This window comes from Lupinus angustifolius, chromosome LG20, assembly GCF_001865875.1.
Source record: "Lupinus angustifolius cultivar Tanjil chromosome LG20, LupAngTanjil_v1.0, whole genome shotgun sequence".
NCBI lineage: Eukaryota > Viridiplantae > Streptophyta > Magnoliopsida > Fabales > Fabaceae > Lupinus > Lupinus angustifolius.
Window position 1 is genome coordinate 5,945,780 of NC_032028.1, and position 18,498 is coordinate 5,964,277.

At 34.2% G+C, this 18,498-nt stretch overlaps 3 protein-coding genes across 11 annotated transcripts in view; 2 read left to right on the top strand and 1 right to left on the bottom strand.

Annotated features, from left to right (window-relative positions):
- Positions 1-3,991, top strand: part of LOC109336600 (protein PHR1-LIKE 1-like) — a 4,174-nt gene extending 183 nt beyond the window's left edge. Inside the window, exons 2-9 of one of the 2 annotated variants that reach the window (XM_019573302.1) lie at positions 12-45; positions 969-1,427; positions 1,847-2,006; positions 2,087-2,163; positions 2,293-2,332; positions 2,776-2,833; positions 3,175-3,244; positions 3,400-3,991. In XM_019573302.1, the coding sequence (XP_019428847.1) occupies positions 1,011-1,427; positions 1,847-2,006; positions 2,087-2,163; positions 2,293-2,332; positions 2,776-2,833; positions 3,175-3,244; positions 3,400-3,714 (1,137 nt within the window). In that variant the 5' untranslated portion in view covers positions 12-45; positions 969-1,010 and the 3' untranslated portion in view covers positions 3,715-3,991. Of the gene's footprint in view, positions 1-11; positions 63-968; positions 1,428-1,846; positions 2,007-2,086; positions 2,164-2,292; positions 2,333-2,775; positions 2,834-3,174; positions 3,245-3,399 lie in introns of those variants that run through there. The other variant, XM_019573301.1, reaches the window with a different exon arrangement.
- LOC109336504 lies at positions 6,476-12,370 on the top strand. 8 transcript variants are annotated; one of them, XM_019573142.1, is made up of 9 exons: positions 6,476-6,639; positions 7,352-7,763; positions 8,620-8,987; positions 9,412-9,661; positions 9,831-9,996; positions 10,093-10,195; positions 11,266-11,394; positions 11,655-11,870; positions 11,984-12,370. In XM_019573142.1, exons 2-9 carry the CDS (start codon positions 7,526-7,528, stop codon positions 12,263-12,265), a joined length of 1,752 nt encoding a protein of 583 aa, XP_019428687.1. In that variant the 5' UTR covers positions 6,476-6,639; positions 7,352-7,525; the 3' UTR covers positions 12,266-12,370. The 8 variants fall into 8 exon arrangements, with proteins under 8 accessions (XP_019428687.1, XP_019428685.1, XP_019428688.1 ...); XM_019573140.1 differs by lacking the exon at positions 6,476-6,639 and adding an exon at positions 6,930-7,065; XM_019573143.1 differs by lacking the exon at positions 6,476-6,639 and adding an exon at positions 6,931-6,947.
- On the bottom strand, positions 12,817-16,694 carry LOC109336170. Its single transcript, XM_019572592.1, has 3 exons — positions 16,496-16,694; positions 14,488-16,295; positions 12,817-13,712 (listed from the first exon to the last, which is right to left on the bottom strand). Exons 2-3 carry the CDS (start codon positions 16,078-16,080, stop codon positions 13,329-13,331), a joined length of 1,977 nt encoding a protein of 658 aa, XP_019428137.1. The 5' UTR covers positions 16,081-16,295; positions 16,496-16,694; the 3' UTR covers positions 12,817-13,328.

An 18,498-nucleotide genomic window follows, 5' to 3' on the forward strand; every position in this document is an offset into this window, starting at 1 on the left:
TCTCTCTCTCTCTCTCTCTCTCTCTCTCTGCAGATTCCTTCACTCTCCATTCTAATTTACAGGTTCGTAATTCCTCTTCTCTCTACTAACACCCATACTTATTATTATATTTTATATTTTAATGTTCAGATGTAGCTACTTATTGTTATCTTGCCTTGGCTTCACAAAATTAATTAATTATTTGTTTTAATTTGTCGTGAACAATTATGGGTCTCTCTCTCCTTCCTCCTCAGTCCCTGTTTCGTTTGGTGATTGTGCAGTGAGGGTTTGTTTGATTCAGATTCGAAAATAATTTGATTATTCTAAGGTTATCTTAATATCTACGAATCCAGCTTAAAAAAAATTCAACTTTTATCCGCTCAAAAACAGCTAAAGATAACAGCTTATGTTGTTATCAAACACCTTCCTCATATGTAGATTATGTTTTAGAGCAGCAACAACTGTTTTTCCTAAAAGATGATATAATGATATTAACCTAACACAACGTGAATAGTGAATTCTGATTTCATGGCCACTTGTGACAGTAAAAATTCAATGTTGTTACACTTGTGCATTCATCTCCATGTTTCAGAATGTTATTGGATTCTGATGAATTTTCAGACTTCCATCTGTTTTATGGTTGAGGCCTTGAGGGTTATTCTCTGTACAAACGGTAAGGTTGTTTGCCTTATGACCTAGAGGTCATGAGTTCAAATCCTCGAAACAATCTCTTTGCTTGCAAGGGTAAGGTTGTGTACGTTTTACCTTCCTTAGACCCCACCAGGTGGGAGCTAAGTACATTGAGCCGCCCTCTTTATCTATTTTCCGGATCTTTTGTTACTTAACTTTCAGAGAAACCAAAAGCTTATACTCTTGAGTAGTTAGATACAAACAAATTTTCTTAAGGAATTACTGTATATTACAGTATTTTGTCCAACCATGTTATGTGCAAATATCATTTCTCACCAGACCTACTTTTCATATTGGAAACAGGTCAAACAAAGCTGATTCTCTTGAGAGCTTCCAGAACTATGTCTTCTTCATCGTATCCTGTTCTTCCTACTTCCTCCGTGCAGTCTGCATCAATAAATTCCAAAGTCGGAAGTGGTGGACACATGTTTTCAACTCCTGCTGGATGCCCTGATGACATCCCATTTTCACCTGTCTCAGAAATGCACTCTCCAACATTCATTTCTCACCCTCATGAAAGTGGTGATGTTTCATGGGAGCCGTACCTGTTTCAGGATTTTATCCAGTTTCCTGATAGTGTTCCCATCCAAAACAATCAGGTGGAAAATAGTGCTTCTTACATATCTGGTGACATTGCCCAAACAACTGATCTCGTCGAATGGGTTGATGTTGATCAGTTACTGTCAGTTGATGATTCTCTTCTGCCAAACTGGAGTCCTCTTCTTGGTGGTGATAATGTTACAGAACCAAAGCCAGAGGTTTGTTTCCCAAGCTGGTTTTGATATGGTACTGCAAGGTCTTAAAATGAAGTGTTCTTTTTGTCATACTTGAACTTGTTACTGAGTGATGCATATGAAAATGAAGTTTATAACTCTTGTAACTGTTCAGTTATAGTCATAAATACACAATCATAGTACGCTGGTCTCTCTTTATCTTTTTTAGTTATTTTCCCTTTTCATCCACCTCTCTGCATGGTGAGGGCCTGAGGGGTATGATTTGTTTTGGTTCCTTTTTCAATTTGTTTCATCACCATATGCATGTGAGTGAGTGTATATTGCTCACCCCCGATTGTGTTTCTTCACAATTCACAAATAATGTGGTCTTGTTGTCCACAGTTTCTTTTATTTATTAGTTTAATGTACAAGGTGCAGAGATGTATCCTTCTATATTGATGCAGGAGATCCAGGTTTCACAGCAACAACATGCACAACGTACAGAACTTAGTGGTCTTCCTAACTCAGTGTCAACCATACCACAAACGAAGTCCAGAATGCGTTGGACTCCAGAACTTCATGAGGCTTTTGTGGAAGCAGTCAATCAGCTTGGCGGTAGTGAGAGTATGTTTATTTCTCATAATCTCACTGGCAGATATATTTCAGGTTTTTGTTTCTTGTCATCTCATTTTGTGAACATGCAGAGGCTACTCCAAAGGGTGTCTTGAAGCTGATGAAAGTTGAAGGCCTTACCATATATCATGTGAAAAGCCACCTACAGGTACATTTGTGATATTTCTTCTGTTTAACTGCCTCGTCTTTGATAAAATTGGCTACACTAAATAGACCTTTTCTAGCTCTCTATTAATTTAGTCAGATTTTTAATGAATATTTTGTCTTTTGATTTCAGAAGTATAGAACTGCCAGATACAAACCTGAGCCATCAGAAGGTGTGTGTTGGTTTACATAGAAATTCAATTGTCCATATTACTAGGTCTTCCTAGTTCCTATTAAGTTATTTGTGATTTACAGGGAACACATTTTCTATCCAAAAATGTGTATCACTCCTAACACTAACCATTCCCAAGATACTGAGGTAGGTGATGTGGGACTTACTTCCCAACACTGACCAATTGAAAATGAGTGGTACATAGAGTGGTACACACTTTGGGACATCAAATGTAGCTCCAATTTATTAGGGCTTCCCCTCATCCTAAAGTTTCAGGATTTGTGTGCTATATAAAGTGCATTTTGTTTTGTATGCTTCATTACCTATTCAATTATTTATTCTCTTTTCTATATGGTTTTGTTCCATGCACATAACCACATAGGTAACCCCCTCTGTCAACCTGAGAATAATAGACTTTAATGATTTTTTCTTCTCTACCTGCAGTAACTTCTGAGAAAAAGTTGGCTGAAGTCGAAGAAATGAAGTCTCTAGACTTAAAAACGTGAGTTTTTTCCACTTCCTTTATGCAAAAGTTTTTATCGTTACGTTGACACATTTGTTGACTGGTCCTTTTGCTGGTGTGGGTCCTTTGCTCTTGTTGCATTGCTGCATGCATCATGCAGATGTAATGTTCACTTAATGTAACTTTTCCCTAATAATTTGCATTTAAGATATAACATAATACAGATGTGTGGCGAAAACAGACCCAAATATGTTCGATTTACACTATATGGCTATGACACTTTGTTCTCATTCCCACTACATAATGTTCATCTATTTGCTTTTAATTGCATTGAAATGCATAATTAATAATCAGAAACATACTTTGGATGGTGGTTACAGGAGCAAGGGGATTACCGAAACACTGCGGATGCAGATGGAACTCCAGAAGCGACTTCATGAACAACTTGAGGTACCTTATCAGTAGTTGAAATTTATTATCTTTACCCTGTAAATCTGTAATCCTGAGGTGGAGTGGTGTTTATTTTCCTCTTCTCTATATAAGGAAGATGGTTGCCAAGAAGCTTTAAGTTTTATATTGTTCTGATATTTATAACTACTATGCAGATTCAAAGAGACTTACAGATTCAAATTGAAAACCAAGGGAAGCGTCTTCAGATGATGTTTGAGAAACAGATAGAGAAGGACAAGCCTTCTGCTTCGATATCAAATACAGTGGCCGTGCTACCTTCTCCCATCGAGAGTTTAGAAACAAATGAGAAATTTCAAATCAAAAGTAGCACTACAGAAACCTTGCTTGAAGAAAGTACCCAGGATGCAAGCACAAAACAAAAGAGAAACGATGCTAAAGATGCTAGTGAGCATGAGCTGGGAGGTGACGAGTTTGCTGCACCACTCTCAAAACGGGTGAAGAGTTTATGAAAGCAAAATTGTTCTCTAACTTAAATAGGTATGTGCTAGTGTTTCTGCTTCTGGAGAAAAGCTGGATTTCGGATTTCCCTTTCGGCTTATGACTATGGTTTTTCCTTAATCAGTGATTCTACTTCAACTTTCTATTTTTTGTCCTTGATTTGGGGTAAATTTTGCAGTGGGAAATTTTACTTCAAAGATTTGTTGTACATGTAGTATGTATGTAAGGTGCTCCTATGGTATCCACAAATCTTTAGTAAATAAAGTTGTAACTAATCAAATGTGTCAACTGTTAAAGGCATACATCATTTGAGTAACAAACCATTTATTTATAATAACTTAGACATCCTTGTTAGTTTTTGGGGTGGAGTAAGGATTATTTATTCTAGCAAGATATTAGAACCTATTTGATATTAGAGATTCTCTTTACTTCCTACAACTTTTAATGGCCATGGCTAAATGCTAACTTGCCCTATTAGATGAACGGATCGAAATGATTGGAATTTTTTTCTAGCATTATACTTTTTACCTCCCAAACCATCTACTCTCACCCTAAATTGTGGTGCATATAATGAAATGGACTGAAACTCATTTTCTCTCCATTTTCTATTCCATCCCCTCCTAAACTCATAAACAAAGCATGTGTTTTGCATTTGATAAAGTGACTTTGCTTTGAGAACTCTGTAGGAGAGAACAAAGAAGCTTAATTTTAGAAAAGGGGAATGGTAATGGTTGGAAATGAGTTGAACCGAGTTTAGCTCGATAAGGATTTGTTCAGTTCAAAACTCGACTTGAGTTTGATGCAAGTTATTTTTTTAGCTCAAGTTTGACTTGATTAAAATTCGCAAACTCAGTTCGGTTCGAATTGGTTCATCGAGACAACTCAAATCATTAATTCATTTTTTAAAAATATTGCAAAATGTTAGATATATTAATATAACATTGTTTATATATAATAACAATAAACATAAAAATTAGTTTATATATATAGTCAGTATATGAACCTAACGAGTTGAATTGTATATACTTTAAGTTTGACTCGTTTATTTAACAAGTTTAATTTTCAACTCAAGTTTAGCTCGTTTAGTTCATGAATCATGTTTATCGAGCTAAATAATAAATGAATTTTTAACAAATATCGAGTTGGTCCTATTCATTGTTAGCCCCAATGTTTCAAATGATTAATTAACAAGAGAGTAAACTGCCATGAAAAAAAAATCAGAATTTCAATGCTTCTAAAGTTAGACCATTAAGATTCCTTGATATCTATCATGGTTATGTTAATATTGTGCTTCGTGGGCTTTATTTAAGCAAATTTATGATGGTCAATGTGCAGCAGAAGGAATTGATCAAGTACAGGTACTTATTGTTGATTATTATTGATCTCTTAGTATCAGTACTTAAATATTTGAGTTCCAGAAAAAATAGAAGTCCTAACTTCATCAAAAAAATATCAATTTTAAATTTTAATTTATTTTCGTCTATCAACTCAAAGTAAAACTATGAAATATATAAAATTAACTATAGAATTTGTAAACAAAATAAAGTATATCAAATATCAATTAAATATACTTTTTATTTAAAATGGATCCTTAAACATTGTGGGGCCTTAATGGTTGCACCTGTGATTTGTGAACTTGTCAAGGGTTGTGTGCGTAGTATACAAACACATAAACCAATGCACCCTAAAAATGTAAACTCAACCTTGAGATGATTAATTGTTTTAGTTTTCCAACTTTACAATTTGATGTTATTAACCAATGCACTGGCAATAATAAATAGCAAAACTCAATTCCTTTTTGTTTTCATATTCTATGATAATTGGATATCTATTTACTTTGAGTTAAAAAGCTAAAAAAGATTATTTTACATTTTAGTCATTTATTCTATAAAAATATAATATAAAAAGTTGATGCTTGGCTAACTCATGACAATCTTTATTTTTGTTTTCCTCAATTAAATTACTCAACTGGGATACTGGTCAATATTATTTTCTCACTAATTACAATTTGTTTGTTTATTCCTTTGCATGTTTCCCTACTTCTTAGGAAGTTTAAATGGTTTCATAAGCAAAAAGATTTATACTCAAGTGTCATCAACACATAAGAAAATTATAATGGTCTCCCGTACAATTTTTATACATATTAAGAGACCCAAAGTGCAAGAACTTGATTAAATTTTTCCCAAAGTATATGAGTTTGTTTAAAATAATTCATAGACCCATGAATATATAATAAGTGAATAGATCACTTCACGGAAAATGTGTTATTTACTCACAATTCAACGCATTCAAATATTTTATTACATTAGAGTTTTTGGCTGTTTTTAACTTAAAAACAATTTTTATAAGCTTGCACAGAGAGTTAACAATTATTTTTTAACTATTGTAATCTGATTGTGATAGCTATAAGACACATATTATTACAACTATATCTTCCTCTAATGCTAAATTAAAAAGATTCACTACAATCATTAGTTGAGGAAACTAGTTGAACTCCTAAACCAAAACTGTGTTTGATTAACATGGTTATGGATTGGAAATTTTGCTTAGCGTATTCCTTTTAATTTTCACGTTGATGATCACAATTTACAAGTCACAAATAGTCCAACTATAATTCCCATTTTTTCGTTTGAGTGAAAAAAAATAGAAAACTTCAACATGAAACAAAATAACAACTTGTTGATGTGGGTGCTTTAGTTGAATGACAACTATATATATAATATGCACACATAATATCAATGACAAAAAGAGAAAGGACCACACTTATACAGAGAGATCAAAGAAGAGAATATAAGTGGCAAGTGCACCATTGGTAATCACTACCACTCTTCCCCTTACACCACAACCCTTCACATTTCTCAAACACTTCCTGACATGTCATTGTTTTTTGTTCTTTTCCTCTTCACATGAACGTTCTCCCTTCTCATAGTTACGTAGTAAGTTGTGTTGGTTTTTGGTATATGGTACTTAAGTTTTTTTTTATCTACAAATGTTAATATCTTTTTTTTACAAAATGATTATAAGACTTCCTAACGCTGATACTAATTTGTTATGCAATACATAAGATAAATGAACATGTCACTGCAAAACTTGGCAATCCTCTTTTTTATTTGTCTTATCCTTTTAACATTTTCTATATTTATTTAAAATTTAAAATGCATGTATACTTTAGAAGTTGGATAAAAATGTGTGTAACTATGTCTGATTACCACATACGTATTATATATTCTTATCTTGTTCACGGGTTAGAACTTTTTTGTTTTCTTTTTCATCTCTTGTGTCTCTTCTTTTCATGCATTTTCTTTCTACCTTGCACTACTCTTTTTTCGTAACCAGTAATCAAGGTTGATACCCTTTTCTTGGTAAGTCTTCATTCCTTTTTAAAGATTTTTTTTCACAATTCCCAATTTTAAAGTTTGTGTTATCATTTAGCTTCTAATAATTCAGCAAGGTTAGACATACAGTATTTATTTTCATTTTCATTCACTATTGTTGGTATTAATATTATTATCTTATGAATATGAAGATTGTCCATTTGTCAAGAAAAGATGTGAATTGTGGTGTGTTTCCAATTTTGTAACACTTAAAAGTTTGTCTACTATGGAGATTTCTTTAATAAATTGACAAATTGTGAAATTTATTTCACAGTTACAAGGGTGGCCCACAAATAATTAAGTGATATTTGAAGTTTCTATGTGATTGGAGTAGTTAGAGGACTAAGAAGTAGAAAAAGCTTTGTGTTTGTGGATAGTGCAAGATGAAAAGGGTTGAGAAGATTTTTGAGTTTAACATGTATTTGTAGTTTGTAAAGAAAATAGTGAAATGGAGGGACAGAATCAGAAGTCTATAGAGAGGGTGGTATCACAAAGAGCTATGCAAATGGGAAACTCATTTCCATGTCAAATTTGTGTAGTGGGATTTCTCTGTGGAATTTGCCTCACTTCTTTGTTCTTGGCTGATTTCACTTCCTTTGAAACCTTTAAGTTTGGTCCAATTTCATTTTCAACCATGTCATCAATGCCTAATTCACCAGGGAATTTATCTCCTCATGTTAATCCCAGTAAGTTAATCTCCCTCCTCATCCATTTCAGCCATTTTTTATATTACTAAATATTATTTTTGTTTTGTTTTATGGTAGTTATGTTGTAGATAAAGGGTGGTTCTTCCCCTATTTTTGTGTGATTGGCAGAATATATGGCCCATTCAATAAACTTTAGAACTCTTTTTATTTTATTTTTACTTTAACCGATCATCGTACAGATATAGTTGTGAGACTAACTCTCGAGTCAGGATGATAGTCAGGTGAAACCCTTAAGTCGCACTATTAACTAGGTAAAACTTTGTTAGTCCACTTGTAAACAATCAAGACCTATTGTAATGTATTAGTAGGTTTAATATTATTCAAGAAAAAAGGACATGCGAGATTATGTGTATGCAAGTATGTTTAGTGTTATTATTATTAAATAAGAAACCAACTCATCAATTATTATGAAGTGTTACTTTTATTCAAAGTTTGCGGTATTGGAGGACGTTAATCCATGAAGCCAACTTGATGAGAATGGGTTAAGGCTTGTGCATGAAGTAACCAATAATTATACTTTACTTAACTAATAATTATACTTTACTTGCTTCCATTACGTTAAGCATACTCTAATAGCATAACTTTTTTGGACTTTGACTGCACTTGCCAGATTATAGTATTACCTAAAGATATTATATACATTGTTTTGCATAATCATTATTACATTTAGAACATCATTGTAATAGCCAGAGTCTTCTAATACAAGAAATGATTGAATTTGCATTTGCGCATTTTTAGCTAAGTAATAATTTGATTATTATGAGTAACTTGGTCATGATTTTAATCACGAATGAATAGAAAAACTTAAATGCAATGTGTAATGTATTTTTCTTTGATATGGTTGCAGGTGCAGACTGCAATTTTAAGTTTAAGGAAACAGAGAGATTATTGGATAACAATGAGAAAGTCTCATTGCTTTATTTAGCTTGGGGTGCAGTGTTAACTAAATCTACAAGTGGAGTAAATAAGTACTTGAAGAAACATGGAATCAATGAGTCTAATTTGCCTTATGCCCCACATTTTGAAAACTGCAAGGTGAAAACACAGTTATATGGCAATCTTGATAAGCCTACAGGAAATGAGAACCTTCCACCATGGACTAGTTGGAAGGGACTTTTGGAAACTCTCCCTGTTGATGCATCCAATGACCATATGAATTTTTTGAGGAATCAGGCTATTTCTCAAGGGGCTTATCCACCCTGGGTAAGTTCTTAATCTACAATATTTTGCTTTCACCATATATTATTTCTCACAAACATGATTTGTTTAGTGTACTTCTTAGTGTTACTATTTAGTTTATTGGTATCTTACTATATGTTAATGAAGTTGCATTAGTTTCCATTTACAATCGCCTTTGCACAATTAACCTCTGTTGTGTAGCATTTGTTTCTTAAATCCGTACCTTATTTTTCCCTCTGAACATAGCTGATTAAAGTAGTGTTTTCTTCATTAGCCATTTCCTAGTTAAAGTCTAAATCCTTTTTTCTTCAATTGCATTATAGATGCTTGAGGAAGATTTATGAACTTAAATAGAACATCAAAGTGGCATTAAGTCACTAACAATGATAATAAAATAGATGGAATATTGTAATTACTGGCTACTTTGTTTACATAGAAGCTTTGTCAGATTGCAGGGTCTGATGAAGAAAACTATCCCTTGACTCGAAAAGTGCAGCGCGATATATGGATTCATCAGCATCCGTTAAACTGTAGCGATCCGGATGTCAAGTTCCTAGTAACTGATTGGGAGAGGTTGCCTGGATTTGGTATTGGTGCTCAGATTGCTGGCATGTGTGGACTTCTTGGTATTTCAATCAATGAAGGAAGAGTCCTTGTCACTAACTATTATAACCGAGCAGACCATGATGCATGCAAAGGTGTAATTTTCTTGAGGAAAAACAATGTCTTTACTCTTGTTGTCTATATTCAATAAAGTGGGAGCCTCGTGCACTGAGCTATCTTTTTTTATTCAAATATTAATGAATAAGCTTAGAAGAAATGAGTGAGAGTGTGAGACGATAATATAAGTGGCACTTTTATATGCAGGGTCTTCCCGGTCTAGTTGGAGTTGTTACTTCTTTCCAGAAACATCACTAGAATGCCGTGAGCGTGCATTTGAACTTATGAAAAGTGAAGAAGCATTGAGCAAGGGAATTGTGACAACAAAAGAAAGTTATACATCTAAACATATATGGGCTGGACCAACTCCTAGGTAAGTTCTAACTGCAATCATATACTTATGATGCCTTACATTATCAGAACCTTTGCACATAGAGCTGTGTTCTTCTAATGTCAAAATATACTGCAGGAAATGGGGGGATCCATGGAAGTATTTGCAACCTACAACTGATATAAATGGGAGTCTGATAGCTTCTCATAAAAAAATGGATAGAAGGTGGTGGAGGGCACAGGTAAAGTTGAATGTTGATATGATACAAATTACATAACATTAACCAGGAAACAAATCATAGAACATAATGTAATGTGAATATTGAGATATCTTCTAAAATATTTTAAACCTGATATAAAGTATAATCATGATATAATATGATATTTATCATTATCTAAATATCATTTAAATATTCTCTATAAGATAATAGTCATATATTTAAATACCCATCAGGCTAAAGCTTACTAAAATTCTTGTTACAAATGATCCATTTACAAAGGAAAAATAACCAACATAAAATTATATGAACTCCTCAAACATCACCGGAAAAGTGTTGTAAATGTTTGCAAAATCCGTAATTCAGATGGTGGTAGCTACAATGAAAGTGATGAAAGTAGTTAATGTAGCTAGAACAAATGTATTAAACCATTAATAACAAGTGCAATATTCAAATGCCATAAACAATAAAGCTTAAACACTTATGATATAAGCCATATCCAAGTTTAAGCACCATCTACAAAAGCTAACATCATGTTAAGTCACCGTTGGAATGATTGTTAATGGAAAAAGTCATTAGTAATATGATTCTTTAATAGGAGAAAAGACACCACTATTATGATCATAAATGAGAAGAGAAATTATTGGTATAATCATCATTAGAATGATCATCGGTGAAACAAAAAGCCATTACTAATAAAATTCACCAATTGGAGAAAAAGAAACCACTACAATAATCATCAATGGAAAAATAAGTCATTATTAATATAATTCATCAATGAGAGAAAAACATCACTACAATAATTATCAATGAAAAAATAAGTCATTACTAATATAATTCATTAATAGGAGAAAATATACTACCAGAATAATCGTCTGCCGGAAGAGAAACCACTGCCTCAATGGGAAAATATTCTAAACTGATCTAATTATAATCTTCATAATATGAGATTTATCATGTTATGTAGATATTTTTCTGAAGAGGGTAGTGATATATTCTAATAGTTACTTAGTAGGCATACGGAAAAATAAATTATGTCCTCATTTCAGCAATAACTCTTGATTGAAACTTGATGCATTAAATATTATTTTCAGGCTGTACGCTACTTAATGAGATTCCCAACTGAATACACATGCAATTTAATGAATGAGGCCCGCCATGCGGCCTTTGGAAAGTTAGCTGCAACAATGGTTCTTCAAAGTCTTGCTGGAGACTGGCCAAAGGTGGATGTAAACTTTGCACTATTTTTCTTATTTCACATAAGAGAATTCAGAGTAGAATAATATATAAACACACATAATCATTCATTTCATCCAAATGATAATAAGAAGAATGAAAAAGAGTCCAAATAGGAACTTTACTTAACTTTTCCCTCCAGATAATTGCTCTGATTGTTTGACAAAATCAATAGCATACTGGAACTTTCATTAGATTTGGTCTTGACTCTTGAACTTGTATCCATTCCCTTCCTCCTTTGCATCAGGAAAGTGGTGAAAAGAAAAGATATGATATTGAAAAATATGTGTGGTCCAATCACAAGGCATGGGTCCCTAGGCCTCTATTAAGCATGCATGTAAGGATGGGAGACAAAGCATGTGAAATGAAAGTGGTTGAATTTGAAGAATACATGCAGCTTGCTGATAGAATTCGTAGGCACTTCCCATACCTTAATAACATTTGGATTTCCACTGAGATGCAGGTACAACAATAGTTAATGCCAACTTATTCTTACTTATATTTAGTCTTCTTTTAGATGGTGGTTTCTTATTATATTACAGTGTAACATTATTTTAAGACTCTAATTTGATTCAGGATGTAATAAAAAAAACAAGAGAATATCCTCATTGGAACTTTCACTATACAAAGGTAAGACGGCAAGGGAGGACAAATATGTCAATGGCTGAATATGAAGCCAGCCTGGGAAGGGAAACCAGCACTAATTATCCACTAGTTAATTTCTTGATGGCTGCTGAATCAGATTTTTTCGTTGGAGTGTTGGGTTCTACTTGGTCCTTCCTTATAGATGGAATGAGAAATACTGGGGGAAAGGTAATGTCTGGGTACTTAAGTGTGAACAAGGATAGATTTTGGTAGGGTTATTATCTCTGAGTGACTCTCTGTAAATTAGATAGTATAACGTTCTTTTTATGTATAACTATTGTACGTATATGCCAATAATAGTACCCCCATTATCATTAATCTAGGGTGATTAAAAATCAATATATTTGGACGTTCTTCTTGTCCATTATTTTTTCCTGCTTACTTTTTGGGGTCATATGCAACATGGTATTTAGAATCTTCTCCAGTACTAAAGAGGTAAATACATTAAAAGTAGAAGGAAAAACAGTATGGTATAATGCCATCACTTTTATCCTTTAGATATAATGAAATAACACTTTTACCATCAACTTCAAAAGCAAAAGCAACAACTTGTCTATCCAATACTTAAGATTCTTTTAGGTTATGGGGAGTGCTAGGTAATTCATCAACAGCTTTATGTATGGAATTATTCGAACTTCAGATATTGCTATTGGGTATAACAGAGGTTGTCCTGGAACTATTTTAATCTATATATGTCTTCTATCCAAAATCCATAACCAATTCTCCCTATTCCATGCGAAATATTTGAACAATCCACCTCCATGAAGAAAAAGAAAGAAGATCCAAACTATCATAGAAGGAAAAAAGTAGTTGTGCTAAAAAATCTAGGTACAACATTCCAACAAATTATAATTGGCAAAGTCAGTTCGAAAGAATTGCCAACACTTGAACGAAAACAGATAAAATGAAATACCACTCACAAAAATACAAACAAAATTAGTACTCGTCAACACAGATGTAGATACAAATATTGGTATGGAGGTGAAGATTAGAATGAAGCCAAGTAAATGAAGGCAATATGGATTCTCTCTTCAATTTGACATTGCATGGCAATACAAGGATTTGCAGATGATGAAAGTTCTTTTCTTAATCCAATGTCATGAAAGGGGAAAAACATAGAGGCACCCTTTTCTTGAAGTGTGACATTGATCACGGAGTAAATTCTTGGTGAGATTATCCAATGTGAAAAGTAAAGTCAGCTTGTGCAAAAGACTCTTACATTTTCTTTCTGGCAACCATTATCAAAGCAGTGATTATTAAACATACCATGCTATTATTATTCTTCCACAATCTCATTTCCCTGAAGCACTCCATCTCCTCCTTTCGTGACTGTCTGCTTCTTTTGTTTCCTACTTTTGGCTCTCTTTGCCTTCATGCGCCGTTTCCTCTCATTGGCATCCACCCATTTGTAATCCGAAGGTATACTGAAAGGGTCGACTTCATCCTTAAATCTGTGACTATCAGAGTCAGTGAAATGTGTGCCACGGCTTCCCTTCACCCATGAAATCCACGACGTAGACCCCTCTGATTCCTTAGATCTGGCATCCTGGAAGTGTTCTGGGCTGGAGAGTGGAGTTGCAAACTCCTCTGCTGGTTGAAGCTCCTCAAATTTTGTAAAAGTGACAATGACTCGAATAGTAGGGACTATAGGAATAGCTGCCTGCATAGCATAGCACGATGGGAGGCATAATAAAGATATGCATGAATGCAAAATATGCCACAGGATAGATAGTGACACAACAAAGTTTCACAAGAGCAGAATATCAAAACGAGTTTCATAAGAGCAATGCATAGAAAAGAAAATGTGTAGTAATACGATTAGTTAATCAATTAAGTATAGGAAATATTATATGTATACAAAGGATCTGTATGAAAAATTAAACACCAAGATTTGTATGATAAATGTCCAACACTCTTCTACCTAAAAACCAAAAATATCTTCAGTGATGATGCTATGATAAATTAATCATCAAGATTTGTATGATAAATTTTCAATGTTAAAACCAAAAATCATCAAGTTACATATTTGACTAAAGAATTACAATTATATATCTCCAGGCCTTTATGCATCACTCTCTATTAGCAACAAATAACCACATTTGGATCCAGATCGGTGGACATCAATGCAACATTATCACACTCAGTTGTGACAGTAGTAAATGATCTAAACTCCTGCGAAGCCCAAGATAACCCCATTCCCCAACCATAATAAACAAAAGAAGGAACTTTCAAGAAGGAGGAAGAATGTTTAACAAACTGCAACTAGAATTAATCATATTTTTATGTATTAAACTAGGTGTGAATATTATCATATGTTCATATCTACCAGCCAGACTTTATCAGAAAAAGAAGCTACAGGTAATATTTAAACAACAAGAGTGAGGAGCAAAGGTTCATTAAAAATGAAGTCCTGAAGATTATGGTATTTGGGTTACCTTGACAGGAAAGGTTCCATGAGGCAGTTTAGTCGTCAAAAGCTCTCTGAGTCTCCTAATAGCCTTAACCTTGTTCGCTAAAATGTCAAGTAGAGGCAGAAGCTCATCTGTTTTCAATGGGAAGTCTGGTGTCAACCACAAGACAGGTCTTAAACCCTTTTTATACTCACTCTCATTCTTAAACTCACTATTTATTCCTTTCTTCTTTTTCTTTTTATTATTCTTATCCTTTTCCTTCTTTGTGTCCCCAGAATCATCCTTCAGAAACTCAGATGCTGGCTTCTGCTGATCACCTGATCTAGGTTTGCTGCCTTCTGGGCCTATTGAAAATTTCTTAGAAATTTTTGAATCCTCAGATTCATCAATGCCACTCTTTGAGTTTTTCTTGTTCCAACCAAACCAGTTCTTCTTCTCTTTAACCACAACATTGGCTTCACGGTTCTCATAGGCAGCTGCTGAACTATTTTCAAGACCATCAAAGACTCCATGTTCTTCATCCTGACAAATAGAATCAGAGTTCCCCATACGTAGTGCAGAATCCAATTGCAGTCTTTCCTCAGCGGTCAGTACATCATCATACACATCGTTCTTTTCCCCATTTACCATACTTTCTCCATCATCCACGGTAAAAAGTTCTTCATCTGTCATTGCACCTGGAACCCGTCTTGACTTCACACTTACCATTACATGAAGCATGTCATAACTCTTTGCCTTCCAATTGCCGACCATCTCAGATTTCTCTTGGCGCCTCCAATTCAAAAGGGGAACAAGCTCAGCCTGAGTAACATCAATACCTGGTCTATACATATTCGTCTGAGACATCAAAGAAACTTCATGAGCAACTTCTGCTTCTGTTGGTTGTGTACCAGCTCCTTCCAGAGCATTGGTGATTTCCTTCTCCTTATGAGAAAGAACAATCAAAGAACCCGGTGGCAGATTTAACTTACCATCCTCTGAAGTATAGCCCTCTCCAAGGAACATAAATGTTTGGTCAGACCGTTGTATGCGAAAACCATCAAAACCAGCTAGGGTCATATCAGCACGGAGGTTAGAACCACGCTTCCAAATGCGATAAGTATCTGAAGGTGCAATTCTCCCAATAAAAGGAATGACAGAGCTCTCAAAATGAAAAGATATCTCCATGTAAAAATCACGAATACGAGATGTGGAAGCAATGATACGGGGAAGCCTACGACACCATTTAGCCCAAGCCAGAGGTTGATAGTAGCGTGCAATAATCACAGCAATTGCTTCCTCCCTTGTGCACACAGCTTCTTGAAGAGCACTCCACCCATTCTCATTCTGTAGACTCCAGTCAGCACCGGCAGCCATCAAAATCTCAGCAGAGACAGGATCCCTGAGTCGCACTGCAAGGTGAAGAGGAGTCTCCCTACCAGGAACATCACGGCGATCAATGACAGCTGTAACCTTATCGGCTATAAGCTCAGCAGCAAGAGATTCAGCTTCAGTATTGACCTCACCAGCCTTTGCAAGCCGAGGCAGGGTGGCAACAAGATGCCGTAGAGCAGCATGGTCGCACTTGGCAACTGCCAGGTGAGCAGGACTATGTGCATATTTTGATAAATCCTCCATTGATTCTCCTTTTTTTTATCAATCTCCTAACTCTCTCACTTCCTTGTTGCTATTCCTATGCTATTATCATGAGGGATCCCATTTTTGTGTGCACTGTTGGTAGTTATTACAAAGCAGAAATAGCACATGCCTCACTCAGTCACACATACCTTTGCTTTTAAGATTTATGTTCTGCAACCAATTCCCAAGGTAGACCACTGTTCAATTGCCAGAACCTGTGAAGTTAAACAATTTAGCGAAATAAAACAGATTTGGAACTGATTTTGCTCCAAATCATATAATTATTTAGGGTTCTGCTACTGTATTTTAACCTTCGGTTCCAAAATCCTAGTATCTAAGCTGATCTATAGTTTCAGTGAAATTAGGTCAAAGTTCAAATCGAATCATATCTAATTAAGAAGTGAAGATAATATACCTGAGGAAACGACGGAGAAATGAATTGGAAGAGAGAGAAAGAGTAGTTAGGATTGAATTGTGGGAGAAAGCGAGTAAAAGAGGAATTTAATAACGGAATAGATAGAGATTGGATCGGAATAATGGTGAGAGTAACTACAAGTTGAGAAAGAGCAGGAGCACATGAATGAAACCTACTTATTATTAGTTATTACTGTCTGAAACTGCTATGGGTATCTATCTAGTATATACTCTATTATTATAATAATCTAATTGTTTCTCTCTCTCCACTTTTTTGCTGCTTTTCAATCTGTAAGCTGCATTAATTAACTAACCCCATTAATAATCAAAGATTTTCTTAACAATGAACTAAATCAAACCTAAACTGTCTAATGCTTCTGTTGGTTTAAAGAAGTAAAAAATGGAAGGAGGGAAAATAAAGAGAAAGTGTATGGGTAAGAGAAAAAAGAAAATAAAGAGAAAAAGGAAATATGATGATTTTAGTATAGACAATAATATTCTTGTCATACATGATATTTATCTATTGGCAATCTAAAAATTTATACACAGTCAATACGTTTTATCATTCATTTGTATTTTTTTAAATAATCAATAATAATTAAAAATAAATGATAGATGATATGTTAAATATGTATACAATTTTTACACTATCAAATGCATATAATAAACATTAATAACAAATTTGTTTTTAAGAATAATAAATGAGTACACATTTATTTAAATTATTGTCAAGATTATTATTATTAATTGAGAAGTACATTTTCATATCAAAAGGTGTGATATTTTATGTTATGATTGATTATAAATAATTAAATAAAAAATTAATAATTATGTATTATTTTTGTATCAATCGTAATAATTGGCACATAAAGTGATAAACCATGTTAAACTACTCATTATCTTCTTCATCTCTTTATCAAGCTTCATTCCTTCATTTCTTCCTTCATTGTTTCGGTCTTCTCCCCTTTAGGCTTAGTTTCTTTTTCTTCTTTGGCTTATTGGGCCTGAACGGCCCATTTCCCTTTTTAGTGTTTTCAGGTTGTTATTTCAGTTAGATTAGTTAAGTATGTTTTCCTCTTTTAGCAACTCTGTATATAAGGTGTTTTTGTATCACCTTTCAAGCATATGAAATAATACAATACATTCATCTTCTCCAAAAGCTTTTCTCTCTTCTCTCATGGCTTCCGCTATTATCAAGATGGTATCAGAGCTTAGGCTCTGATTCATCTACCATTGTTTCCTTTCTTTCTCATTCTTCTCGTTTCATTAAGCATTGCCAACAAAGTTAATTCCTTTGATCCACACACAAACCCTTACTTTCTCTCTGCTAACGAAAACCCTGCCTTAATTCTTGTTACTCCATTGCTAAATGGAAAGAATTGTCAATCATGGTCCAGAAGCATGAAGTTGGCATTGGAATCCAAGACCAAGCTCGATTTCATCAGCAAATGCATACCTCAACCCCCTTCTGATGATCCTCTTCATGGTTCTTGGAAAATGTGTAATACCATGGTTCTGTCATGGATCCAACACTCCATTGAATAATCGATTGTAAAATCTATACTATGGATGAATGATGCAAGTGATGTTTGGAAAGATTTGCGAGAACGTTTCTCCCAATCAGATATCTTAAGAATAGCTCAACTGATTGAGGAGTTCTATCATCTCAATCAAGGTAACAGAGATATCTCAAACTTTTATACCGAATTGAAGACATTATGGGAGGAAATAGAGACATACAGACCCATCAGAGGGTGTAAATATGCCAATACATGTTCGTGTGGCTTTGTTGAGTCCATCAAGACCTATAGAGATCAAGACTACACAATTCGGTTTCTGAATGGGTTGAATGAGCAATATGCTCATGTGAAATCTCAGATAATGATCATTGAGCCTCTTCCTAATATCAGCAAGACTTTCTCCCTAATAATGCAACAAGAAAGGCATCTACATAATCCAGCAAGTTCCATAGAAATGGATGCCAAGATCTTAGCAGCAAACTCA

Coding starts and splice junctions, on each gene's coding strand:
- LOC109336504 (XM_019573142.1), top strand. CDS start 7,526: ATGGAGGGACAGAATCAGAAGTCTATAGAGAGGGTGGTATCACAAAGA. Junction 7,764..8,619: donor ATCTCCTCATGTTAATCCCA/GTAAGTTAATCT, acceptor TATTTTTCTTTG/ATATGGTTGCAGGTGCAGAC. Junction 11,871..11,983: donor GGATTTCCACTGAGATGCAG/GTACAACAATAG, acceptor AATTTGATTCAG/GATGTAATAAAAAAAACAAG.
- LOC109336170 (XM_019572592.1), bottom strand. CDS start 16,080: ATGGAGGATTTATCAAAATATGCACATAGTCCTGCTCACCTGGCAGTT. Junction 13,713..14,487: donor ATGGAACCTTTCCTGTCAAG/GTAACCCAAATA, acceptor TATGCTATGCAG/GCAGCTATTCCTATAGTCCC.